The 23,927-nt window shown below is 34.8% G+C and overlaps 2 protein-coding genes across 3 annotated transcripts in view; both read right to left on the reverse strand.

Annotated features, from left to right (window-relative positions):
* LOC129807805 (proton channel OtopLc) overlaps positions 1–3,450 on the reverse strand; it is a 54,506-nt gene extending 51,056 nt beyond the window's left edge. The window contains exon 1 of one of the 2 annotated variants that reach the window (XR_008752321.1): positions 2,690–3,450. The gene's annotated coding sequence lies outside the window, so the exon portion shown is untranslated. The remainder of the gene's footprint in view (positions 1–2,689) is intronic. The other variant, XR_008752326.1, reaches the window with a different exon arrangement.
* A 10,751-nt stretch (positions 3,451–14,201) lies between these two features.
* On the reverse strand, positions 14,202–16,115 carry LOC129807807 (uncharacterized). The gene is made up of 3 exons (XM_055857305.1): positions 15,476–16,115; positions 14,613–15,403; positions 14,202–14,523 (listed from the first exon to the last, which is right to left on the reverse strand). The coding sequence occupies exons 1-3, from the start codon at positions 15,727–15,729 to the stop codon at positions 14,306–14,308; spliced, it is 1,263 nt and encodes a 420-aa protein (XP_055713280.1). The 5' UTR covers positions 15,730–16,115; the 3' UTR covers positions 14,202–14,305.
* Between the last annotated feature and the right edge of the window lie 7,812 nt (positions 16,116–23,927).

The following is a 23,927-nucleotide window of genomic DNA, read 5'->3' on the forward strand; positions in this document are numbered from 1 at the left end:
CCAATTACCTTCAAGAGTTGATCAGCTGATCGGTGGAGCCCAGAATTGTTGACAACTCCTCACCGAAACACTAATCAACTCCTTTTTGTTCCATCAGATGAGCTACAGAAGTCCCAAAGCTCCAAGCTAATATGTATAGGCCCTGTCTTAACTCCATATGAGTTGACATATCTTTTAACGTAAGAGATATTCTACAAAACTTTTACTTTCCTTAATGAGGGTCAACCATTTCTTAATGCTCTTTGATTGATTTACTCATTCATTCAAGCAATTCCAAGCTAGACAGTTATTAACCAGATTTTTCTTCGTTAATTAGGGTAATTCAGATTTAATTTTCAGACCGGTGTTGCAGCAGAAGGAAAAATGTGAATGATCTGCACGCCTAATTTATATCAATATTTCAAAAATACGTCGAAAAATCAGTATTGTGTTGAACGACTTTAAAGTGGAAGTAAGGGCCTAAATAGACTCAGGCTGATACTCGAAAATATTCAGCCTGTAAAATTTGGTAGTATAGATATATCCCAAACTGTCACACGCTTAGTGCTTAGGATCATCGATTAGAGATCGTTTGCATAAATTTCCTTCATCCAATTCGTTACTGCCAAATCTTACTGGCTAAATCTTACAGGGCCTCTACACAGGAGAAAATTCTTTTTAAAATGCCTTTATTTAAAAAAAAAATCTCCTATCCTTGTAGGCAGAAACGTAAAATAGTGTGTAGACACCATAAGGGAGTTCGTTATGATAGCAAAAATGTCATATGACCGTTTAGCTCACCAACTAGTGATTTCACTTAAATGACGAACCAATATCTGAAATTATGGCTTATTTTGGAACGTTTTCAAGAGACATGTTTATACCGGAAGGAAGTTGTATAACCGTTGAAATGCTATATCGACTTTTATTGGCGTTCTGCACTTGTTTGCTGATGGTTTGTAGATATATTTGTATGGTGACCCATTGTCCTTTATAATTCTCTCACTGTGAGTCCTAGAATTTCACAGGATGGTATTGCAAGGCACTATCAGTCTGAGTCAGATGGGTGAGGTAACAACATTTTGTTTCTTTTTGCTTAATTTTTGCTTTTTTTATATTGTTGTCTTTTTTTACTCATAAAATTCATTTCATATAAAAGAAGAGTACCAGTGATCGGCAGTGTTCCTCAGATCGTCAGGTTATTACTCTATTGTTGCACCATTTCAAATGAATTTTTAAAAGTTATTAGCAACTTTTTACCATTTATCCCTCATGAGATTACAGTGAATTAACTCAGATTTAAGTTATAAAATCTTTTCCGTGAGACACCTTAGTAAATTTGTTACGATGCGAGGTACAGAGTTCGTAGTTGCAGTTACATGTATTTTTTATTAATTTATTGTAAAAATTTAAAATTCAAATGCACAGATATAGTTCAATTGATCACTTATATACCGATTAGCATACACAAAAGTACCATAAAGTATTTTGTGGCTTATATTTTCAACTAAATATCTCTTAAGATTCCGATCTGCGGTGCCCTTTCCTTATTTATTTTTCTTTCGTTCTTATTATTTTTTCAAATTCTATCTTTATCAAACAATACAAGAGGGGCGGGCCCTATTTGTTTGTGAGAAATAAATATCAATATCAATTTCATTGTTTTTTAACTAAGAAATTTCAAGTTACCCAATTCGAGGTTTAATCTCTCCGTGGTGTCACATATAAGATTAATCCTAAGAGTAAGAAAAAAACGGAAAGAGAGGTGTATAGCATACAAAATTTCAAATGGAAAATCATGTGTGTAAGAAAGTGTGCACTCTAGTAAAGTAATACGATAAGTAAGATATTACTGTTCGTATTAATTGTTTTCTGAAACGTACTAATTGCCTTCTGAATCGTATTACAGGCATTTCGAGCAATTTTCCATGCGTGCCAACTGTGATTCGGTCAGTTTTCGAACGTAATGCGAGATAGAACACTTGCTGTCTTTGTTTTGGCATTCTCGCAGTTCAGAAAGTATTAATCTTAATATTAATTTTATATGTGACATGGTCATCTGAATTGCAAAGATCTTTAATAATGCCTTTTAAGACAATCCTTATCTTCATCTAGAAAAATATGTCTGAATTCCTTCTCAACTCTGTTCCCAAATTACTCTTCTGCAGCATTCGGTCCGAATGAACTCCATCTTTTTGTAGTACTTCTCACACTTTTCTCATGTGTGTCACCCCTTGACCCGTCCACCCTCTCATCAACAACGTACCCAATACACCTCAAAATCCACTCTCGAGGAGCATAAAAGGGTATTATTTTCGTCATCTATAAATAATCAAGCACCAAGTGGCACATCCAAAAGATGTGCAAAAGCCCCCAAAAACACTTGCAGTGATTTTTGTGCTAAATGGAAATAATACTTGACTTGATTTTCTATAAATATTTCCATGAGACAACATATTTTGTGATCTTGTTTTCTTGGGCTCATTTTATGCTGCAGCATAGAGGATGGGCAGGGAGTAAAAAAAAAAGAAGTAGAAGACAGTGAAACGTGATACATTGCCATTTGGAGTGAATATGTCTCCATGTGATGGATCATTTGCACAACTTTTACTCTGCAATTTCTCTGGTATTTAACCCATTTTCCGATGGCACGACTGTACAATTAAGAATCAATTCACTTATTGCGACAATAAAATGGTTATTTACTTACGGAGGAGAGTCTCTTGAGGATTCCTCTTTTTTTTTATTACGATGCTCTGCATGCAACACTATAAAAATGGTTCTAATCCATTTGCTGTGTCTTTTGCATGCTTCCAAAGCATACAATTTGCAGCTTGTAAAAATAAACACCAATTTCTCAACACTGAAGATTTTCTTTTATTTTCTTTTTTTTTTACTGGGAGGATGATGTTTGTGATGAAAAAAATCTGTTTCCACAGCACAGAAAATTGAGGCTCCGAGACAAGAATAAATACTGTGATATTCTTAATAAAATCTGTATGTTTCTTCTCACTTGCCTAACAATACCAATAACTTTTTTAGTGAAACTGTGATATATTAGCGCGGTCTAGGGCATAAGACCAGTTCCGGAGATCTTTCGCGATCAAATCTCAACCAAAAGTACGATTGATCTCAGCACAGAAATCTGGCTAAAAATACTCATGTTTGTGTTTTTGGGACTGAGAAAATCGCGCTCTTTGGAGTTTACAAAATGCAACTAAAATTCTGCCTTTGCACTAAAACACAAGAATTTATGGTCTTTAGCTTCCTCTGGGCAGTCTTCTCAACTTGAACACTTTTTGGTGCCTTGTAATATCAATTTATGCACTATGCAAGAACACTGATGGTATTTCCATTCTGCTCCCACTTCAAAACTTTATTCCTCGGTACAAAAACAGTGTTGTAGAAAAAACTACAAATATCTCCCAGCTACTCACATCAACTACTCACTACAGTAGAAAATAGTGGAATAAATGGTGAAGCCAAAACAAAACACAACTCAACTCTCAACACTCTTGCACACATTCAAACGTCCACCAACACAACCCAAACTCCCTTCTACACCATGGAAAATCCGCGGAAAATTCATCTCAACGGCCCAGAGAGTTTGTGCAGAGAGAGTCGAGAGCTCCACAGGAAATTTTCCCCTGATTTTCCTTTACAAAAAAGCACGTAAAATAATTTGTTCTCTGGCAAGGTGGAGTCTCTCCAATCAAGAACCAAACAAAATGAACGCAGAAATTGTGTCGAATTTCACTCACAGACCGGAAATGGATCCCTTTATTCATCCACATGACCTCAAAATCAAATTTCCCGCCATATATAGAGGCACGCACTTCCCAGGGAAAGAAGGAAATCAGCAGGAATCGCCCAACTGTGCCCTAAAAGGTTTAATTGAAAGTCGATGAGAATGAGTGAGGATTAAATAAAATCACTTCTTTTGCACCTTCCCAAAGAAGTATAGAGCAAAGCCAAGCCTGAGTCAAGCAAAAGCTATAGGTTCGATTCTTACTCGGGTCGAGTTCAAAGATAAAGCCAAAAAATAGGCAGTAATAATTAAATTTGGTCTATACAAAACCTGAGTATGCATAAAAAAGGATATAAGAGTAAGTGCACTATCTTCGGACAACTCGTTTTTTTTTTCTAAGTTCCTAATGGATTTGAGCAATGCATTAAACACATATTCAAAAAACGAGTTGTTCGGACCTTGAGTTGTCCGAAACTTTAATATCCAAGATAGTTGTAAACAAAGTAAAACCTCATTATTTTGCCTTTGCTAAAGCTTTTACGATAGTTTTAATTCCGAATTGAATTAATAAAAAGGGTAGCAAGGCATCTCAGGCTTTACGAAGTACTCGAATTTGCGACTTAGATGCTATCCCTCAAAAATATTTTCACATCATTTACCGTTTTCCAGTTCTCAACCGATTTAAGCCAATTTGAAAATCACTCGAAAGATCCCACAAAATAATTTTAAGAGTAATAAAATTTATTTTTGGAAAATAATTACCGAGAGCACCGAAGGACTGGCAAGTTGGGGTCATTATACCCATATTCAAGAAGGGAAACAAGAAAGATTGCTCCAATTATAGGGGAATTTCCCTTCTGAGTTTGCCTGGCAAAGTGTATGCCAAAGTCCTTGAGAGAAGATGCCGAGAAATAGTCGAACCCAGACTGGGTGAGGAACAATGCGGGTTCAGACCTGGTAGAAGCACCACGGATCAGCTTTTTACCCTGAGGATGATTGTCGAAAAGGCTTGGGAGTATGCAATTCCACTCTATGCTTGTTTCATAGATTTGGAAAAAGCATATGACCGAGTACCGAGAGAACAACTTTGGGATGTACTGCACGAGTACGGACTGGATGAGGAATTGGTGGGAGCTATCCAGTCATTGTACAGAGACTGTAGTAGCTGTGTTCGTGTAAACGGATCCAAGTCGGAAGGTTTTCAGGTGAGTGTTGGACTGCGCCAGGGGTGTGTTCTATCACCATTGTTGTTCATAATATATATGGACAAGATTATGGAACGCAGTCGGGGGCAGAATGCGATTCGTATTGGGGATTTCAGGGTGAGCCATCTCCTCTATGCAGATGATTTGGTTCTTTTTGGATCTTCCAAGGAAAAGCTTCAGCGCACACTTGACCGATTTGTAAATGTTTGTGCCGAAACAGGTATGAATGTGAACGACAAAAAGTCGGAGGTAATGGTGATTTCCCGAGAATCTGTGGGATGCACTCTACATGTTAGTGGAGCCTCATTGACACAGGTGAAGAAGTTCAAGTATCTCGGGGTGTTATTCACGAGTGATGGAAGGATGGAGGCAGAACTCTCGTCGCGAATCGGTCAGGCTTCTGCAGTTATGAGGCAGCTTGGCAGAAGCGTGTTGAGGAAGGCCGAGCTTAGTCGATCGGCTAAATTATCGGTTTTCAAAGCTGTGTTCATTCCTATTCTCACCTATGGTCATGAGATTTGGGTAATGACCGAAAGGGTAAGATCGCGAGTACAAGCTGCCGAGATGAGGTACCTTCGAGCGGTTAAGGGAATCACTCGTAGAGATCGAGTGAGGAATGTGGCCGTTCGTGAGGAACTAAGAGTCGAGGAGCTGCTTCTTCGGGTTGAGAGATCACAACTTCGATGGTATGGACATGTTCAACGCATGAATGAAGAAAGATTCCCCAGAAAAGCTATGCAAGCCATTGTGAGGAGACCTCGGCCTCGAGGCAGACCTAGGACAAGGTGGCTGAATCAAATTCAGGATCTTGCATGGGAGCGCCTTGGGATCGAACTCGAACATCTTCCTGAAGTGGCGGAGGACCGACAGGCGTGGGCTGTTAACCTTGGTGTCATGGGCCCGCGACCCCAATAGGGATAAGCGGTTGAAAATGAATGAAAAAAAAAATTACTTATCGGGTCATAACTGGTTCAGATCCGGATTTAAACGGATTTAAAAATCACTCAAAATATTGCCCAATATAACTTAGGACTAAAAGAATTGAATTTCGAATAAAAATTAGTGGTCGCTTATGAATCTGTTCATTACCGGCTCAGAACCGATTGGAACTAGTTCAGTTTTGCCGGAAATTTCTAGACCTTTCTCAAACACGTTTTCCAGGAATCCCAAAAACGTGTCCGGGTCAAAATCCCGAAAGTCAAAATCACGAAAGCCAAAATCCCGAACGCCAAAATCCCGAACGCCAAAATCCCGAAAGCCAAAATCCCGAATTCTTAAAAGTGTCATAGCTACTTCCGCGATTGCACCCGCGCTTGCTGGAGGCAAAGGGAAATCTTCTGTGTCTTGGGAACTTATTCTAAACATTTTCCTCCATATAATTTCATTCCTTTCAGGATTTCCAACATTCGGGATTTTTGGCTTTCGAGATTTTGGCTGCCACCGCCCAAAAGCAACATGATCTTGGCGGAGAAGTGGAGGAGTTGGGGAAATGAGAGGCATGTTAACGATCCTTGGGTCGCCCTATAGAGGGTCCCCTTTAGGTCCCAAATCACTATCTCTAACCATTTGGCCTCTAGAGCTGGCGACAGCCGGACGGACAGACGGACAGAGGGACAAACAGCGTGACGACATTTCTCAGAAATCGTCTGAAACGCGAAGATTTGTTGAGAAAAGTAGTCTCCGGGGGCTGGAAGGTGGAAATTTTGGGGAGACGGGGGTGAAAAATCGAGAAGTTTTCATAAATACTGTCCTCTCCGTGGAGTTCGAGCAGTAAATTTTTTTTCTTTAAAACTAAATTTAATTTTTACTGCTCGTTCTGGTAAAGCGGTGTTACTTAGAACTATTTCCAAACTACTTTCAGATGAACAAAGAGAAAACTAAATCTACTTAATAAAAGAATAAGGAAAATAATTAAAAAAAAAACTTTTCTTTGGTTTTTTTCCTTTTTCTCATTTAAAACAAGGAGAAGATCTTAAAATTCCAAATTGAAAGTAATTCAAAATTCGTCCATTTTATTCTGCTATAGTGCCCGTGTTAAATCAAAAGAGGGGAAGGTATCTAGGTTTCGCACACACTCATGCCTCGAACACTTAATATATATATTCCCATATTCCTTTAAAGAAACTGGCCTAATTTTTAAATTTTTATAATTACTAATACAATTGGGAGAAATAAAAATATAATATTTCGCTTATCTGTCTCTATTTTTTAATATATTTCTTTTTAACTTTCTTTCTTAAAGTCAAGTTTAAAGTAAAAAAAAACTAGATAGTTTTCGGCCAGTAAACTGAGTATCAGAGACAGTGAAACACGGTATTGACCTTTGGCTCCTTTCTCCTTTTAATTTCCTAAGCCGACATTTCGGAGGGGTTTTCCTCCTTCTTCAGGTATAGAAATTTTGGGGAAAAAATTGTCACAAAAATCGTTACACTGAGCACAATTCGGACTTTGCACGAGAGACAATTTCTCCAACAACATCCAACAAAGAGTGTAACGATTTTTGTGACAATTTTTTCCCCAAAATTTCTATACCTGAAGAAGGAGGAAAACCCCTCCGAAACGTCGGCTTAGGAAATTAAAAGGAGAAAGGAGCCAAAGGTCAATACCGTGTTTCACTGTCCCTCATAAAAAAAAACTTTTGAAAAAATATTTCTAACCAATAATTTAAAAAAAAAAACTCGAAAAACCGAAAACAAAAATATCTCAAAATCGAAAATAACACATCCCTACTAAAAAAAAAAAATTTTTGGTGTTTTGAGATTTCGATAACAGTAACGTAACGATTTTGTTAATTCGCCCAACCGCATGAAAGACTAAAAAATAAAAAATAAATATTTAAAAATACCCCCATAAGTTTGAATAAATTGTCTCATAGGGGTCGATGAAAATCCAAATAGCTATCTGAGACCGTCTCATCTATATTTTTTTCTAGCGGATATTCAGTTAAATAGATCAACAATACAATAATTCGGATAAACTACATTTGTCTTCAAATCGAAGAATCTAGGCCTTCCCAATGCAAATTTTCTAGATATCCGTATTATCCTTTCTTTAACATCTGATCAAAAGGGGATTCGAACCCAGGACACTTGCATCATAGAACGGGTACTCCACCATTGGATCCATTAATTGCCCATTTATTATTGTTTTCATTTCTGAGAAAACAAAGTCATTACTATTTTTGAACAAGATGCATATCACTAACCCCTTCCCTGTTCCATCAACCCTTATCTTAATTGAGATACTCTTTTCTACAATTTTCTGGTCAGATACCTAATCATCCTTAAAGACCTTAATTGTTTCAAAATCAAGAACCTTAAATGTAGGATACAAATCAACCATTAAAGGTATATTTAAAATTTAAAGACTTAAAGATTTGGAAGATTATAGGGATAATCGTCCCATCCACTTTAACACGGATTCCCATAAGGCCTTAACTGAATATAAGACTATTTAAAGTTTAATATCCTGTCCTGTATATATTATACTACTTTCTCTCTTTTTGTGCCCCAATAAAGCGAGCAGTAGAGCCTGCAAAATTCAAAAGAAACCGCTTTGGAATTTGAATCACGAATTAAATGAGAACATTTAGAATAACAAACATCCAAGAGCTATTTTGAGGATTCATTTCATGCCTCCAGGCATCTTCTGGACTACCATTTGGATGATTTGTCTCGTGATTTCGAGCAGAATCATAAATGAAAACTCCCCGTCATGATCAAACAAAGGCGAGACCCCTAAAAATCATGGTATCCGTCTAATTGAAAAATTTCCTCGAGGGTGAGTGCAAAAATCCCATTTCTCGGATTGCATTTTGTGGATTTTGAGGGAAGTGAGTTAATGACTATATGCACTAAGTGGAAGGCTCTTTTGTCGCTGACGCATGGCACCTTCATTGTTCTTCGGGATGTTCTGGCGGAGGATGCCTCCGGGGTGGAACTTCTCGATCGATAAATGCACTTCTTTGTGCCATGGGTGCCTCTCTTCCATGCACTCAAAGAGCAGGACAAAGTATTCTGTAACCCACAGGAAAACCACTATGGAAAAGCCTCTGTGCCTGTGTGAGTGTGGAAAACTCAACGGGAAATGCGCAGGACTCATTTCTCCTCCAGAGAGTTCCCTCATATTCTCAGGATTTCCCGTAGAATTCAGCATTTGTGGCCTTACGTAACGTATTTACACTTTTTGATGCGTTTTTTGCTCCCTTCTGGTCCATAGAGGAAAATTCCAGAGGAAGGCAAAAGAGAGAGGGAAAATTGAATAGGAAGGAAAAGCAAAGAATTTTCCTCTTGATTATTTTCCTAAGAGAAATGCAGTCAGAGCTATTGAACATTTAACAAACGCTCCACAATTTATTACACGCAGATTCCTTCTTTGTTGATCCAACAACAAAAGATTCAGCAATTTTTACATCATCGTCACTTCCTGGATTGGTGAACTTGGGCATTTTCATCCCAGACTAAACAGTTGGTCAATTTGTGGTGTATTGAAAAACAAGACAATAGCCATCAACCATTGACTTCATACCTCTTATTCACACTCAATTATGCAAATGCGTTTTTAATTTCATGTCTGCAAACGCCTCATGAGCCCTAGGTCGATATGGGAAGGGCTAGGACAAAGACAACAGAAATCAACACAACTTTTGCTTTCTTTGCACAATTAATGATTTTATTTTAATAAATTTATTAAAGTTAATTATTTTGATTTTAAAGCTCTATTGAATATTTTTCAAAAAATTTATGACCGTTGATATCCAAATTGAGGGCTTGGCTTTTGAAACATTGCTCCGTGATTTCTCTTTTCGCCCTTGGTAGTGGTGCCATCTTGGATCATAAAACTACTTGGTTTTAGATTATCTCAATTTATTTAGGACATTTAGTACACTATTGATAGCTTATACTTTTCAATTTGTAATTTTATTTCAATTCACTTTGGTAATATTTTCAAGTTTGCAAATTTAAAAATAATCATAAATTGTGAATTTCAGGTTATTTTGTACTCTGGCGATGTACAAGGATCTTGTATTTTTTATCTAAATAAAAAAGGCTCATTTTAAAAAACAGCACCTTGAATTTTAATAAATAATTTTCAAAAATATTTTGTATTGATATTCTTAGAGTTAAGAAAATCGAAAAGAATAAATAAATAAAAATAAATAAATAAAGTAAGCTCTATTTCTATTTTTAATCAATAAATAAAATCGAAACGATAGGTAATAATGGTAAAAATATTCAATTTGGTGTGTAAAAAGTTGAATTTGGTTAATGAGGTAACATATCAGTTTTTTTTTGGCAAAATTAATAAAACAGCAAAATCCAAAATTTCGTGCAATTTTTTTTTTTTGAAATCGTCTTTAAATGTTCAATAATGTACGTACATATACTCTTTGAATTTGGAAATCGTTTTTAATAGGTTTAGAAAATTTCATGAGAATTTTCAAAATCCAAAACTTTTAAATTTTTGGACAAATGTCTTGAAATTTTAAAGTTTCTTTCATATTTCTTGCTAGTTTTCGAACAAATTGAGTTAAACAGGGAAATTAAGGAAAATCGTAAATTTTTAACCGATTTTTTTATTGGCCAAATTGAAAACTTTTGCTATTCATTTCTAATCCTTTAGGGGAAAGTACCCAGACCTAGCCCATACTTCGTAAGACCCCTGAACATCGTAATGACAATGATTACAGTTTTCTTATGTTTCTGAATAAATATGACTCCGTAACATAGGGGAGACTGGGGCAAAAAGTCACAAAACGCACATTTTATTTTTTTACAAACTACTCGAACGCCCAAGAAATTTCTAATTAGCGCAGTTCTATAAGAAATTTACCGCTCTACAACTTTGTGAAAGTAATTTTCCTCTATTTTTTAAGGAAATACATTTATCGAGCCGTTTTATAAAACGTAATTTTGTGACCATTCTCAAAAATGCTGAGGCAAATAGTATCAGGCATGGGATGTTATCACATATTGATTTGCTTTGTTGCGGGATTCCGTAAATTTAAAAAAAAATCCTAGATAACATATTCATATAGGAAATGTATTCCTCTACATCTTTGTAAAACAGCTTTTTCTCTATCTGAACGATAAAAATGTTTTTCAAGGAATTTGAGAAAAAATACACACAAAAGACTGCAAATCGTTTGACCAATGCAAGCAACAAACGGCGAGACATATCAATATCATTGACGTTGCTTTTCGACGTGAAACATCAGAAATTGTTTCGGTTTTTGTTACTTTTTGCTCCATAGCTTTTGTTACTTTTTACCCCAAATGGTCGTTTTTAATAAAAGAATTTCTGGAGAAAAGAATCTTTGTGAAATTCTAAGATAGATAGCGGATTCTTATTCAAAGAATATCCAGATAATTTAAGAGCATGAAACGCTTTGGCTCCCTTTTTCTTGAAAAAAAAATATAAATAATATCTGTGATATTTTCGGAAATATATTTCACGAAAATAAATTAAGAAAATAAAATAAATTTTTCCGAAGAAATTTTTATAGTGTTTTTAGTTTTTTTTTAAGTTTTTAGGATTCTAACCAAGTACAGTACGACTCCAATAGAGTAAATGCATTTAATTCTTACACATTTTTCAAAATCTGAGTTAATAATTGTTGTATTAGGATTAAGGGGAAATGTGGCACCTTTGAATAGGATCAGCTTTGAAATTGAGCTTTTTCTCCTATTTTTAAATGAAATTGAGCCTCATCATTGTATAATTGAAAAATGAAGATAATTGAGATCACGATAAGGCTCAATTCTATTTCAAAATAGAATAAAATGCCCAATTTCAAAGCTGACCCATTTCAAAGGTTCCCCACTTTCCCCTACTATTTTTGCTCGTTAAAAATTTGTCATTAAATGTGGAATTTTACGTACCTTTCAGCGTGTTTGAAATTTTTAGGGGTTCACTCTATCGGAGTCGTACTATATTTAATTTAGGTATTTCAATACTGTTTTTAAAATTGAAAAATCACATTATTTTTCAATCCTTATTGTGTTTTTCTTTTTGTAATTTGTCAATATCCAGGATTATATGATTAATTCCTGAACTTTCTGACTTTGATAATTCCCAATTAAATAGAATAATTTACCAAATCCTTAACTCTTTCGCATCTTTTGAGACTATTATGAGTACCCAAACGAAGAATATTCTAACAAAAACAATTTGTTTTTTTAATTATTTAAAACTGATAGAAATATAATTATTGTTGATGATTACAAACTATATGAATGTCAAAATCCAAGATATCTTTTTGTAGGACATCGATTAATTCCTAAGCTAAGATATTTTTGATCAAAAAATCGTGAAATTGACTTGCTGCACATATGCTGCAATCGCGAAAGAGTTAATTGATATTCATTTCAGTGAATTATTTTTTCAGGTTGTAGTGGTAGTTGTTCATTTTTTTTAAATTGAAAGAAAATCAATACTTTATCTTAAAAATTCATTTTTTGCTAAATTGCTGAATATAGGATATTTGAATTTTTTGAAGTAAATATATGTTAAATAAGCATATATTTTTTAAATTTGTTTGTTTAAATTATTATTTTTCTTTTTTTTTACTATAACTGAATATTTTTGACTAAAAATCCTTAGAGAAATCCTGAATTTTTTATTTCTCGTGGTATCCGTGCGAGAATCATGTAATACCGTTTTTGATTAAAAACGTCAAAATAAATAAACAAAATCTAGTACATATAAAAATATTTATTTTCATCCAAAAAAGTTCATAAAATGTGGTGATGTGTTTAATCCATGCAATTATAAATCTAAGCTGTAAATTTATAACTTGTACTGACTTAGATAAAAGCCTTATTTAATTAAATAATTTTGTACATTGAATTTTAATCATGTCTTATGATTTCTATAAATAATATTTTTTTTACTCAATTTGAACAAAATTTTACATTATCAAACAATTTTAGAAATTTGTGATTTTAATGGATTGTTTAATTTTAAAAAAACACTATAATTTTTTTTGACTTTGAAAATCAAAATCTTTTTTTCTTTTGTTTTTTTATTGGTTTTTTTTTGTGTTTTTTGAACTATAGTAACATTTAAGATTTTGTATAACAATCTTTGCGATCTCAGTCATCTTTCATTTTTTGTTTTGTATATTTTTTTTTAATTTTTTCATTTTTGAAATATCGCTCTCTACGTATCATAACGCAAATAAGAATTAGAGCCTTCGGATTCAAGGCAACAGACAATATTTTCCATGTTTTCCTTATCCAAATAAACTTGTAAAACCAAGTTTATGTAAGCCAGAAAATAAGAATTATAAGCTTCATTAAATTGTACTTATTTACAAAGAGATAAAGTGGCTATTTACAAAGTTTTTTCCAATACATCTTTAATTTTTTTTCGAAATTTATGGTTCCTGCACATCTTTAGATCAGGAAAATTATATAAGGTTGAGATTTACATCCATTTCTTTCTTAAAGTTTTTTGCATGTCCCTCTTACTTTTTCGCAATCTCCTTTTTCTTTCTATCATCAAACCAAATTAAATTTAGTTAAGTCAAAATTCATGTCTGAAAGAGTTCGATTGACTTAAGCTATTCTTTCGGGAAAGAAAGAGACGTAAATATTGCTTTCATGAAATTTTAGTAATCTAAAACCTGATGCATTAATCTCAGAATATATATTTTTTTTAATTTAATTTTTTAACGTGATCGAAAAAATATTTAAAAATATTATATTTAAAATTTAGATTTTTCTTAAGTTCTGCGCACGTTGGAAATATGGATTTAGTACTCAAAGTTCAAAAAATACTATACAGGTGCCATCTAGGCTTAAAATATTAATTCTTGCCTTGGCTAAGAACTGAGTACTAAAATGGTAATACATTTTAGAACTCTTAAATTTTATTTATTTCATTTTTTATACTCTTATAAAGAGTTTTAATAAAGGTATTGATCAATTTTAATCTGGATTGAATGTATTTTGTTCTTTATAAATAGATTTTTTCCGTTTTGTTAAATTACGTCTATTCCCTAAATTAGTATTCTTTTAGAACATCTTAATGGGGTCTCTTATTTTTAGAATATTGCTGCTTGCTTTTGAAGGGTCATCTCTTTTCTCAAGATTAAACTTGAATGGGATAAGAGATAATTTTCTCACAGTGGGTACTCTTATTTTAAATTCTCTTATTTTCTCTTAAATTAATTCGTTTTAAAATTTAAATTCTAGGAGCTCTTCAACGGACAGTACACTGTTAAAAATTCAATGTTTTTAAAAAAAATTGTCCAAAAACTCAATATGCTCATTCAATCCAGATTTTTATTGAAAAATGTCCAAATTGTGGCTAGCAAAAGTCAATGATTTGTTAGGAGGAACTCTTGAATTTAAAATTAATTATTTTAGAATTATTTAAATGACATATCATTACCGCTGCTCCTACGGGCATTCTTGGGATCAGCTCCATTCTCATTGCACTTGAACATCTTATTCTCATCAGCGCATTTAGCTGTGATGACGCTCCTGACGTTGGACTCGGGAATATTGGCGTTCTTCGTTACGAAATGCAGGATGTCCTGGATCTTAAGTGGGTCCAACTGCTTCTTGGCGTTCCTATCCAGAAAAGCTGGAATGAGAGAAAAATCGGATTAGTGGAAAGTTTTTTAGGAAAATCGGGTAAATCGGGTAAATCAGGTAAATTTTGTAAATGCTTACCAGGAGATGGTTTTCCGGAAAGGGAATGGGTAGCAAGGACATTCCTACTGAAGACTGCTACTAGAATCTTCCTGGTAGCTACGGATGGGCAAGCCCAGTTGATGCCTTTGAGGACCTGAGCTGCAATCTTGGTCCCATTTGGTCCGATTACGATATCTTCCTCAGGGCGGTAGACCATTTGACTAGTAGAGGATTCCCCGGAAGCTTCAGGACTAGCAGCAATCTTAACCCTCTTCACGTTCGGAGTAACATTCTCTTCGTTCTCCAATTGGCAGATCTTGTTCTTCTTGTACGGAGCCTTATAGGTCCGAACTTCGGGTTTAGCCTCTTCCACAGGCTGAGCCTCAGTGTCTATGACCAGATTCTCAGATGGGGAGCACTCATCCGGAGTCAGTTGCAGGTAGATTGAATTTTCCGGAGCAGTTCTCAACTTCTCCGATTGTTTAAGTTGCTCCACACTCTCTTCAATGTCCCGGAGCTTCCGCATAATCTCTTCCTGGATGTTGGTGCAGTGAGTGAAGTTATTGTTGAAGATCATCTGATTCCGATAAACTTCACTCAGGCTGCCCAGGATGGCATTATTCTGACTCTGAATCTGAGCAATTTCCTCGATCTGATGAGACATCTGAGCAGCAGAGGCTGGGACCAGCCTATCGTAGAGACTCTTGTCCGTCTGAGTCTGCTGATCAAAGGTCATCGGTGGGACTCTGTGCTGTGGATGCTGTGGCTCCGGCATGATGGAATCCGGGCTGCGCTGGCAACTTGTACTAGCATCGCTAGTTGAACTCCTCCTGCAAGAACCCAAAAATTTTTAACGTTATCATTCAAATTTTCAAAAATTCCCTTATCCACAAAGTCCTTACCTATTGTCCTCTAAGGTCCTCTCCACCTGAATTGCATTGAACTGTTCCCGGATGAAGTTCAAATCATCCGAAATCATACAGATATTGGCTGGTCTAAGCTGCCCTTCTATGTCAACAATAATTTTCTTCCCAGTGTAGCAAGTTTGAGGATTAACTGTTTGTATATTCCGCACAAGTTGGCTGGAGATGATGGCAAATCTGCTGACTTCCTCATGATTCAAGGCTTCCAACTCCACAATTAAACTATACTCCATTGCACAATTTTTTTCCACAAAAACAGAAACACTCAAAAAACACAAAAAAGTCTCTAAAGAACTATAACTTCTATCAATGCAAAAGTCTCTCTCAAAAGAATTATTCGCAGAAAAAATGTTCAATTTCAACAAGGTGTTCACTCAGCAAAACTTCACAAGAAACTAATGATCTGAGGCTAGAGTCTGGGCCTTTTATAGGGCTGATCGAAGGAAAACCGGTGAGCCTTGAGAGGGAGACAAAAAAACAAGCAACTAATGAGTAAAATTTCCCAATTGGACGTACCAGATGCTTAAATCCATCCTTTTCTACATCGCAGCCAGGTAAGAATTGTCCTCAAAGGGAGATTGTAGCACCTTCAGGTACAAAAAAGGGAAGAGGTTCAGCCACAACGAGTGAGAGGGAACCTCTTTGTGGTCTAAAAGGATTTTAATTGTCGCTCTTGGGTTGAATACTGAAGAATAATAGTGATAGAAAATCCTTTCGGATTTCGGGGAGTTGGGTTGGGGATATATTTGGAAACTTTTGCAAAGTTTTTGTATCTTACCAAACGCAATCTTTTTTTTCTAGAAAAATTGAAAAAATATATTTCTTGAAATTTGCAAAATTTAATAATACATTTTGTAGATTTATTGTACAAATTTTTAAGAATTTTATTTAAAAAAAATAACTCCTAAAGCTTCTAAAAATTATAGGAGTATTACATGAATAATCGAAAAGTTTTTTTGATATCTTAAAATTTTTAATTTTATTAAATTTATTTTTCAGGCATATTTCGGAATTTTTAAACAGCCTTGAAGCTCATTTTCGTTTTTTATTTCTCTTATCAATTTTTAAGTAGGAGAAAGCGTGCTACCTTCAGACAAGTCAAGTCTTTTTTTCTACGTTCCTAATCCCACCCATAGCTTTTTTCTAGAAATTTGATGCATTGGACCAGCTATTAAAGTATAATTATTATAATGGGTGAAATTTATCAATTACACATTCAAAAAATTAATTGTTCGAAGCTTGAGTCGTAATAATATTGCTGGCACAACATTCCATGAAGGAACAAGGCCTTCCTGCAAGGGGATTTCTAGACATGCATTATTACTTTTCCTTGTACGGGATGAAGTTGTCAGTCCCATGCCCGTCGAATCAAGTGCAGTGAAGCTCACTGGATACAATCCGAACACCTTTAACGCCAGAAAAATTCCCGGTGACCTAAAGGAGATTCGAACCCGGGACAATTGCATCATAGATCGAGTGCTCTACCACTTGACCCATTGAGTGCCTGCAATTTGAATTCATAGCTGATAAAAAATTTTTTAGGTATAATTTTGTATTAGGTGAGATTCTTAACAATCTCACCTACTATAATCCTAACAAAATTTCATGTCGTCCGATCGACCTCAAATTTGGCCAAAATGTGTTTCGCCACTTCCTGATTCCGAATATATATGTGGCTAAGTTACGTTCCCGGCCGGCCGCTCTTTGGAGCTTAATAGCTCCTAAACTAAAAAAGATATCGACTTGCAGTTTTCGGCAAAGGTTATATATCGGGTGAAAATTGCAACTTGGTGCATTGACCCCCCACCCCCCACCCCTCCTTCCGCCATTTTGAAGACCACCCTTTTTTTGTTTTCTCAATAGCTCCGCCCCTATGGTATTCAGCGGACTCAAATTTTAGTATGTTATAGCTGGGCCTTAGAGCTTTCCATCAATATCAAACTTAAGGTCCCCCGACCCCCCTGACCCGAGCTATAAGGGTCCAAAAAAAATTTCTTAAAATGGCCATAACTCCGGTTCTAATTGTCAGAATTTAAAAAGTGAGGGCTTTTTGGAAAGCTCTCGTGAAATGCCACTTCCCCTTCTAACATCGCAAGTTCATAAAACCACCGCTAGGGGCGCTTTTTTTAAAAAGAAAATTTTTAAATCTTAAAAGTTAAATAACTCAAAAATTCCATTGTGCATCGGGCTGAAAATTTAGTATGTTGTAGCCGTTGATTATACCTATCAAACAAAAAAACCTTAAGTCGATCTAAAACCCCTGACCCGAGCTATAAGGGGTCAAAGTTCGAACATTGACCGGCCTCTATCTCCGGTTCTAATTAACATAGCGGCCTAAATTTTACCTTTTTGGTTTCGTCTCGATGAGCACTTTCAGATGGAAGTTCAAAAAGTCACCACAGGTGGCGCTGTGATAGCGTCAAAATTCATCGAAATTCAAAGTCACTGTTCTCAAAAACGGCATTGTGCAAGTTAATGAAATTTTAGTATGTTGTAGTCCAGTCTAGGACGTTTCCAAAATAGTGCGTATGTGCGCTGTGGTTAAAACAGAACCGGAGATATGAGGGGTCAAAGTTTACAAAATTCAAAAAATCATATCTCCGGTTCTATGTGACCGATTTTGATGAATGAGGGCTTAAACGAAAGATCTCACCAAATGCTACAACTTTCTAGAATATTTGAACTTCGTGGGACCAACACCAGGGGCGCCACAGTCGAAAAACCAATTTCAATATCACATAACCTCAATTATCTCGACTGTCGCTCAACCGATTTTGATGATTACTTCAACATAATTGTAGAGCACATTTGTCTCTACATTTCGTCCATACATTATTTTCCGGTCAGACTACGCTATCACTCCGATTTTGCCGTTTAAGTGTGAAAAAATTGATTTTTCCCATAATAACGCTTTGAAATCACTCAGATGCCAATTTGACTGCCTCTACTCCACCAAGACACTTAAAATAGGGGTTTAAATGGAAAGTCCCGCAAAATACAACAATTCTTTGATTTAGTTGAAGTTCAACAAATGAACACTTGGGGCACTCTGGATGAAAAAACGAGTTAAGAAACAAAAAACCTCGCTTATCTTGGCTTCTGAGTAATCGATGAGTTCAAGTTCTACGGCAAAATTATAGAGCACATTCTGGTCTACATTTCACCCATATATCATTTTTGTGCCAGTTCATCCAAATCCTTGACATTTTGGTTCAAATACAAAACTTGTATAATTTCACGAATTTGATTCAAGATAACTGAATGGGTCTCCCTACTTCAGCATCAAATCGAATTTGCATGCACTCCGAGTTAGCTCACGTTAAGAATCTCACCTACATAAGCCGGTTAGGATTATCTGTCCCTTTTCTTAAATATTTGAATATCTTCTAGTACACAATATTTAATAAATAATTGTTAAAAATAAGGGTGAGTACGCCTTAGTAAAATGTGATTATTTTTTTAATTCGTGTTTCACTTTTAAAAATTTAATGTATACGAGTTTGTCACCTTGGTTTTCGTAAGCTTTTCTTTAATTTTAGCACTTAAGGCTGATATTCACCGATCGAAAATGGTAGATAAGGTCGATAAATCCCATTATAACTACAAGAAATGAAAACAAGCTTACGAAAAAGAGGGTTGGAAAATCATTTCCGAAGGACAAAGTCATCCGCGTCTTACCGTACGTAAAGAATATAAAGTATCTAGGAGAAATCGATCACGCATCGCACATACTCTAGCTTCGAACATCTCATATTTTTCCTTCAATGTTTTTTATAGAACCTGACCTAAATTCTTCAGAAAATGTGGGACTTAAGACTAGCTATTAAAATATATTATTAAAAATATGAAGTATTCGAAATCAGAGTGTGTACGAAGCCTGAAAGCCTTCCCTACCAGAAAATGGACAAAAAGACTTTAATGCCTTGAATGCTGGAGAACAAAAACCTGAAAATTAAGTGAGGTTATATCTTTCCATCCATTTTCTGATAAATTTCTTCGGTCCGGAATTCTTAATTTCGACAACAAAGAACTGCTTAATTTGCTTAATTTCCTTTAATGAAAATATAGAAGATATTAGTTAGTCATAACGAATTTTTAAAATAATTGACTTTTGAATTGACTTTTGAATAAAGATCAGGAGTAACATGATAACTTATTTTCGATAGTATCGACTGTCGCTTCTGAAAAAAATTAAACGATTTGTAGGTAATTTATCAACAGTCACATTATTCTAAGAATTGTGCAACATTCGCTTAACCTAACTGGTATAGAGTTATCGATACTATCGATTCGATAGTATCTAAAAGTTATCATTCCACCATAGACTTTAAATTTTCAGAGCAAAGTTTGAATTGATCCTAAAGCTTTTAATATCGAGAAAGAATTATCAATTTGTATTAATTTAATTTAATTAAATAATTTTATTTTTTCCACATGATTTTATATATATGGGCCAATCCATCTCAAGACGACCATAGGGGTACCCTTCATGGTCTTAGATGTTTTTGAATTTTACATATGTTAAAGTACACGATAAAATAATATACCCCTATTTTTTTTTTCGTCCGACGGCCGGAAAAAAAAATTCCTCAATTGCGATTTTTAGCAAATATTTTAAAATGCTCTATTTCGGGAACGGGTAGATTTCTTCTTACTCTTTTTTTTATTTGAAAGATAATTTTATACTCTTTAAAACGATATACTTGGATTTTTTTACTGTTGATCAGTAACATTGAGTACTACATTCCCTGAAAAGGCGAGCTTCCACTTTTGCACTTACTTTTTTTTTAAAAATATTTGAAAAATTACCATATTTTCAAAATTAAAAATAAACAGTTAAACAAAAAATTTTGAGTTCAACTTTTCAGGGAATATAGTACTCCACAATACTTATAAACAGCCATTTTCTCGAAATCAAGTTTTTGATTTTTTTGAGTTTTAAATAAAAATGTCTTTTATTGACAAAAATAAGCCTTTAAATCATATTAAACACATGTACTAATTATGTTTTTTTTGTTTTCTTTTAGTTTTTCAAAAAAAAAATCCGTTTAAAAAAAATCTACATATTGACACATGTGTGTATCTTAAAGTTTGATTTTTGTCAATAAAAGACATTTTTACTTTATATTCCCTGACATTTTTTAAAAAAAGTAAGTGCATGTCTCCTTTTCAGGGAATGTAGTACTCAATGTTACTGATCAACAGTAAAAAAAAACTTAAGCAGATAATGCAAAATCAAGTATATCGTTTTAAAGAGTATAAAATTATCTTTCAAAAAAAAAAAGAGTAAGAAGAAATCTCAACCCGTTCCCGAAATAGAGCATTTTAAAATATTTGCATTGAGGAATGAAGCGCGAGGCGCCATACGCCATGTATCTCCGGCCAGGATTTTTTTTCGACGTGTACATATGTAAAATTCAAAAACCTAAGACCATCGATTTGCGATTTTTTCGGTCGTTTTGAGATGGATTGGCCCATATTAGGTGAGATTCTTAACAATCTCACCTACTATAATCCTAACAAAATTTCATGTCGTCCGATCGACCTCAAATTTGGCCAAAATGTGTTTCAGCACTTCCTGATCACGAATATATATGTGGCTAATTTACGTTCCCGGCCGGCCGGCCGCTCTTTGGAGCTTAATAGCTCCTAAACTAAAAAAGATATCGACTTGCGGTTTTCGGCAAAGGTTATATATCGGGTGAAAATTGCAACTTGGTGCATTGACCCCCCACCCCCCACCCCTCCTTCCGGCATTTTGAAGACCCCCCTTTTTTTGTTTTCTCAATAGCTCCGCCCTTATGGCATCGAGCGGGCTCAAATTTTAGTATGTTATAGCTGGGCCTTAGAGCTTTCTATCAATACCAAACTTAAGGTCCCCCGACCCCCCTGACCCGAGCTATAAGGGTCCAAAAAAAATTTCTTAAAGTAGCCATAACTCCGGTTCTAATTGTCAGAATTTAAAAAGTGAGGGCTTTATGGAAAGCTCTCGTGAAATGCCACTTCCTTTTCTAACATCGCAAGTTCATAAAACCACCGCTAGGGGCGCTATTATTAAAAAGAAAATTTTTAAATCTTATAAGTTAAATAACTCAAAAATTCCATTGTGCATCGGGCTGAAATTTTAGTATGTTGTAGCCGTTGATTATACCTATCAAACAAAAAAAACCTTAAGTCGATCCATAACCCCTGACCCGAGCTATAAGGGGTCAAAGTTCGAACATTGACCGGCCTCTATCTCCGGTTCTAATTAGCATAGCGACCTAAATTTTACCTTTTTGGTTTCGTCTCGATGAGCACTTTCAGATGGAAGTTCAAAAAGTCACCACAGGTGGCGCTGTGATAGCATCAAAATTCATCGAAATTCAAAGTCACTTTTCTCAAAAACGGCATTGTGCAAGTTAATGAAATTTTAGTATGTTGTAGTCCAGTCTAGGACGTTTCCAAAATGGTGCGTATGTGCGCTGTGGTTTCAATAGAACCGGAGATATGAGGGGTCAAAGTTCACAAAATTCAAAAAATCATATCTCCGGTTCTATGTGACCGATTTTGATGAATGAGGGCTTAAACGAAAGATCTCACCAAATGCTACAACTTTCTAGAATATTTGAACTTCGTGGGACCAACACCAGGGGCGCCACAGTCGAAAAACCAATTTCAATATCACATAACCTCAATTATCTCGACTGTCGCTGAACCGATTTTGATGATTACTTCAACATAATTGTAGAGCACATTTGTCTCTACATTTCGTCCATACATCATTTTCCGCTCAGACTACGCTATCACTCCGATTTTGCCGTTTAAGTGTGAAAAAATTGATTTTTCCAATAATAACGCTTTGAAATCACTCAGATGACAATTTGACTGCCTCTACTCCACCAAGACACTTAAAATAGGGGTTTAAATGGAAAGTCCCGCAAAATACAACAATTCTTTGATTTAGTTGAAGTTCAACAAATGAACACTTGGGGCACTCTGGATGAAAAAACGAGTTAAGAAATAAAAAACCTCGCTTATCTTGGCTTCTGAGTAATCGATGAGTTCAAGTTCTACGGCAAAATTATAGAGAACATTCTGGTCTACATTTCACCCATATAACACTTTTCTGTCAGTTCATCCAAATCCTTGACATTTTGGTTCAAATACAAAACTTGTATAATTTCACGAATTTGATTCAAGATAACTGAATGGCGTCTCCCAACTTCAGCTCTAAATCGAATTTGCATGCACTCCGAGTTAGCTCACGTTAAGAATCTCACCTACATAAGCCGGTTAGGATTATCTGTCCCTTTAACTTATACTATTAGTTTTATAATCATAAATATATCTACCAATATTAGCGAAACACCTTTTGTTCATTCTCGCTTTAAGTCGTGTTTTTCTAGTGTATTCTATATAAAAATATCGAATTTTTGAATTTTAAGAATTTAATAAAATGTGAGAGATAGAAATAAAATTTTATTTAGATTACTGAATTCCAACGGGGATGGCTCCTTGTCAAGTCACTATTGCACTCAGGCCCCCATTTGGGTTTATTATGTATTCCCAATAGAAATAACCCTTATTAACGACAAGTATGTTCAAGCCAGCTCGATTTTCGACTCCATTAAACAGGCAGTTTTAATCTTGATAAGTAAATAATTAAATTATAGAAATAATGTCATAAATAGAGATAAATAAAATAATTTTTGTTGTTTCATTTCAATTTGTGTTAATTCAAAAGTTAAATGATTTCATGTAGAAAAAAACATTTAATTTAATATCAGAACTATATCCAAATCCATATAAATTTCATTGCATCACTCTTTATTATACCAGAGCATTTTTCAATATTTCTGGTTCTATTTTTTTTAATTTAATATAAATTTTCATTTTGTGATATTCAATAGAAAATAATAGAGTAATTTTGAATCTGATCTAAAATTGAAATTTTAAAATTATCTCATAGTTTCAAATAAGCAAAAAAGAGAGGAATGCCAGTAAGAATTGCAAGTTCTCTTACACTCAAATATAAATCTTCGTAGTCCTTTAGTCATATACACAATGGGGAAATCACAAAATTCCAAAGTAAGTTGGCTTCCAAATTATACCATTGCATTGGTGGCCACTTTTTGAAACTCAGCTAAATAAAGCATATTGGATAAATGAACTTAATAACCCAAAAATTCAGACTCTCTTCTAAAACAAACTTTTTGGCCTTACGCAAAGTGACACGTGAATTTCTGATCAAGATCCCATTTGGGATTGTAATCAAGAAAATTTTTATTTTAATTCTTTTTTAAATTTGAGTAATAAAGTCTTAAGAAATAATTTAAAATTAAATTCAAAATAGTTTTAGGAACACTACAATCTCTTCTGAGTCAATTTTCAAAAATACAACTATTCTGAATAAAAAAAAGCAAGTTTCATTTTATTATTGCTAACCCTT

The sequence above is a fragment of the Phlebotomus papatasi genome, chromosome 3 (genome assembly GCF_024763615.1).
Source record: "Phlebotomus papatasi isolate M1 chromosome 3, Ppap_2.1, whole genome shotgun sequence".
NCBI classification, from domain to species: domain Eukaryota; kingdom Metazoa; phylum Arthropoda; class Insecta; order Diptera; family Psychodidae; genus Phlebotomus; species Phlebotomus papatasi.

Coding starts and splice junctions, on each gene's coding strand:
- LOC129807807 (XM_055857305.1), bottom strand. CDS start 15,729: ATGGAGTATAGTTTAATTGTGGAGTTGGAAGCCTTGAATCATGAGGAA. Junction 15,404..15,475: donor AGGACCTTAGAGGACAATAG/GTAAGGACTTTG, acceptor GGGTTCTTGCAG/GAGGAGTTCAACTAGCGATG. Junction 14,524..14,612: donor TTCCGGAAAACCATCTCCTG/GTAAGCATTTAC, acceptor CTCTCATTCCAG/CTTTTCTGGATAGGAACGCC.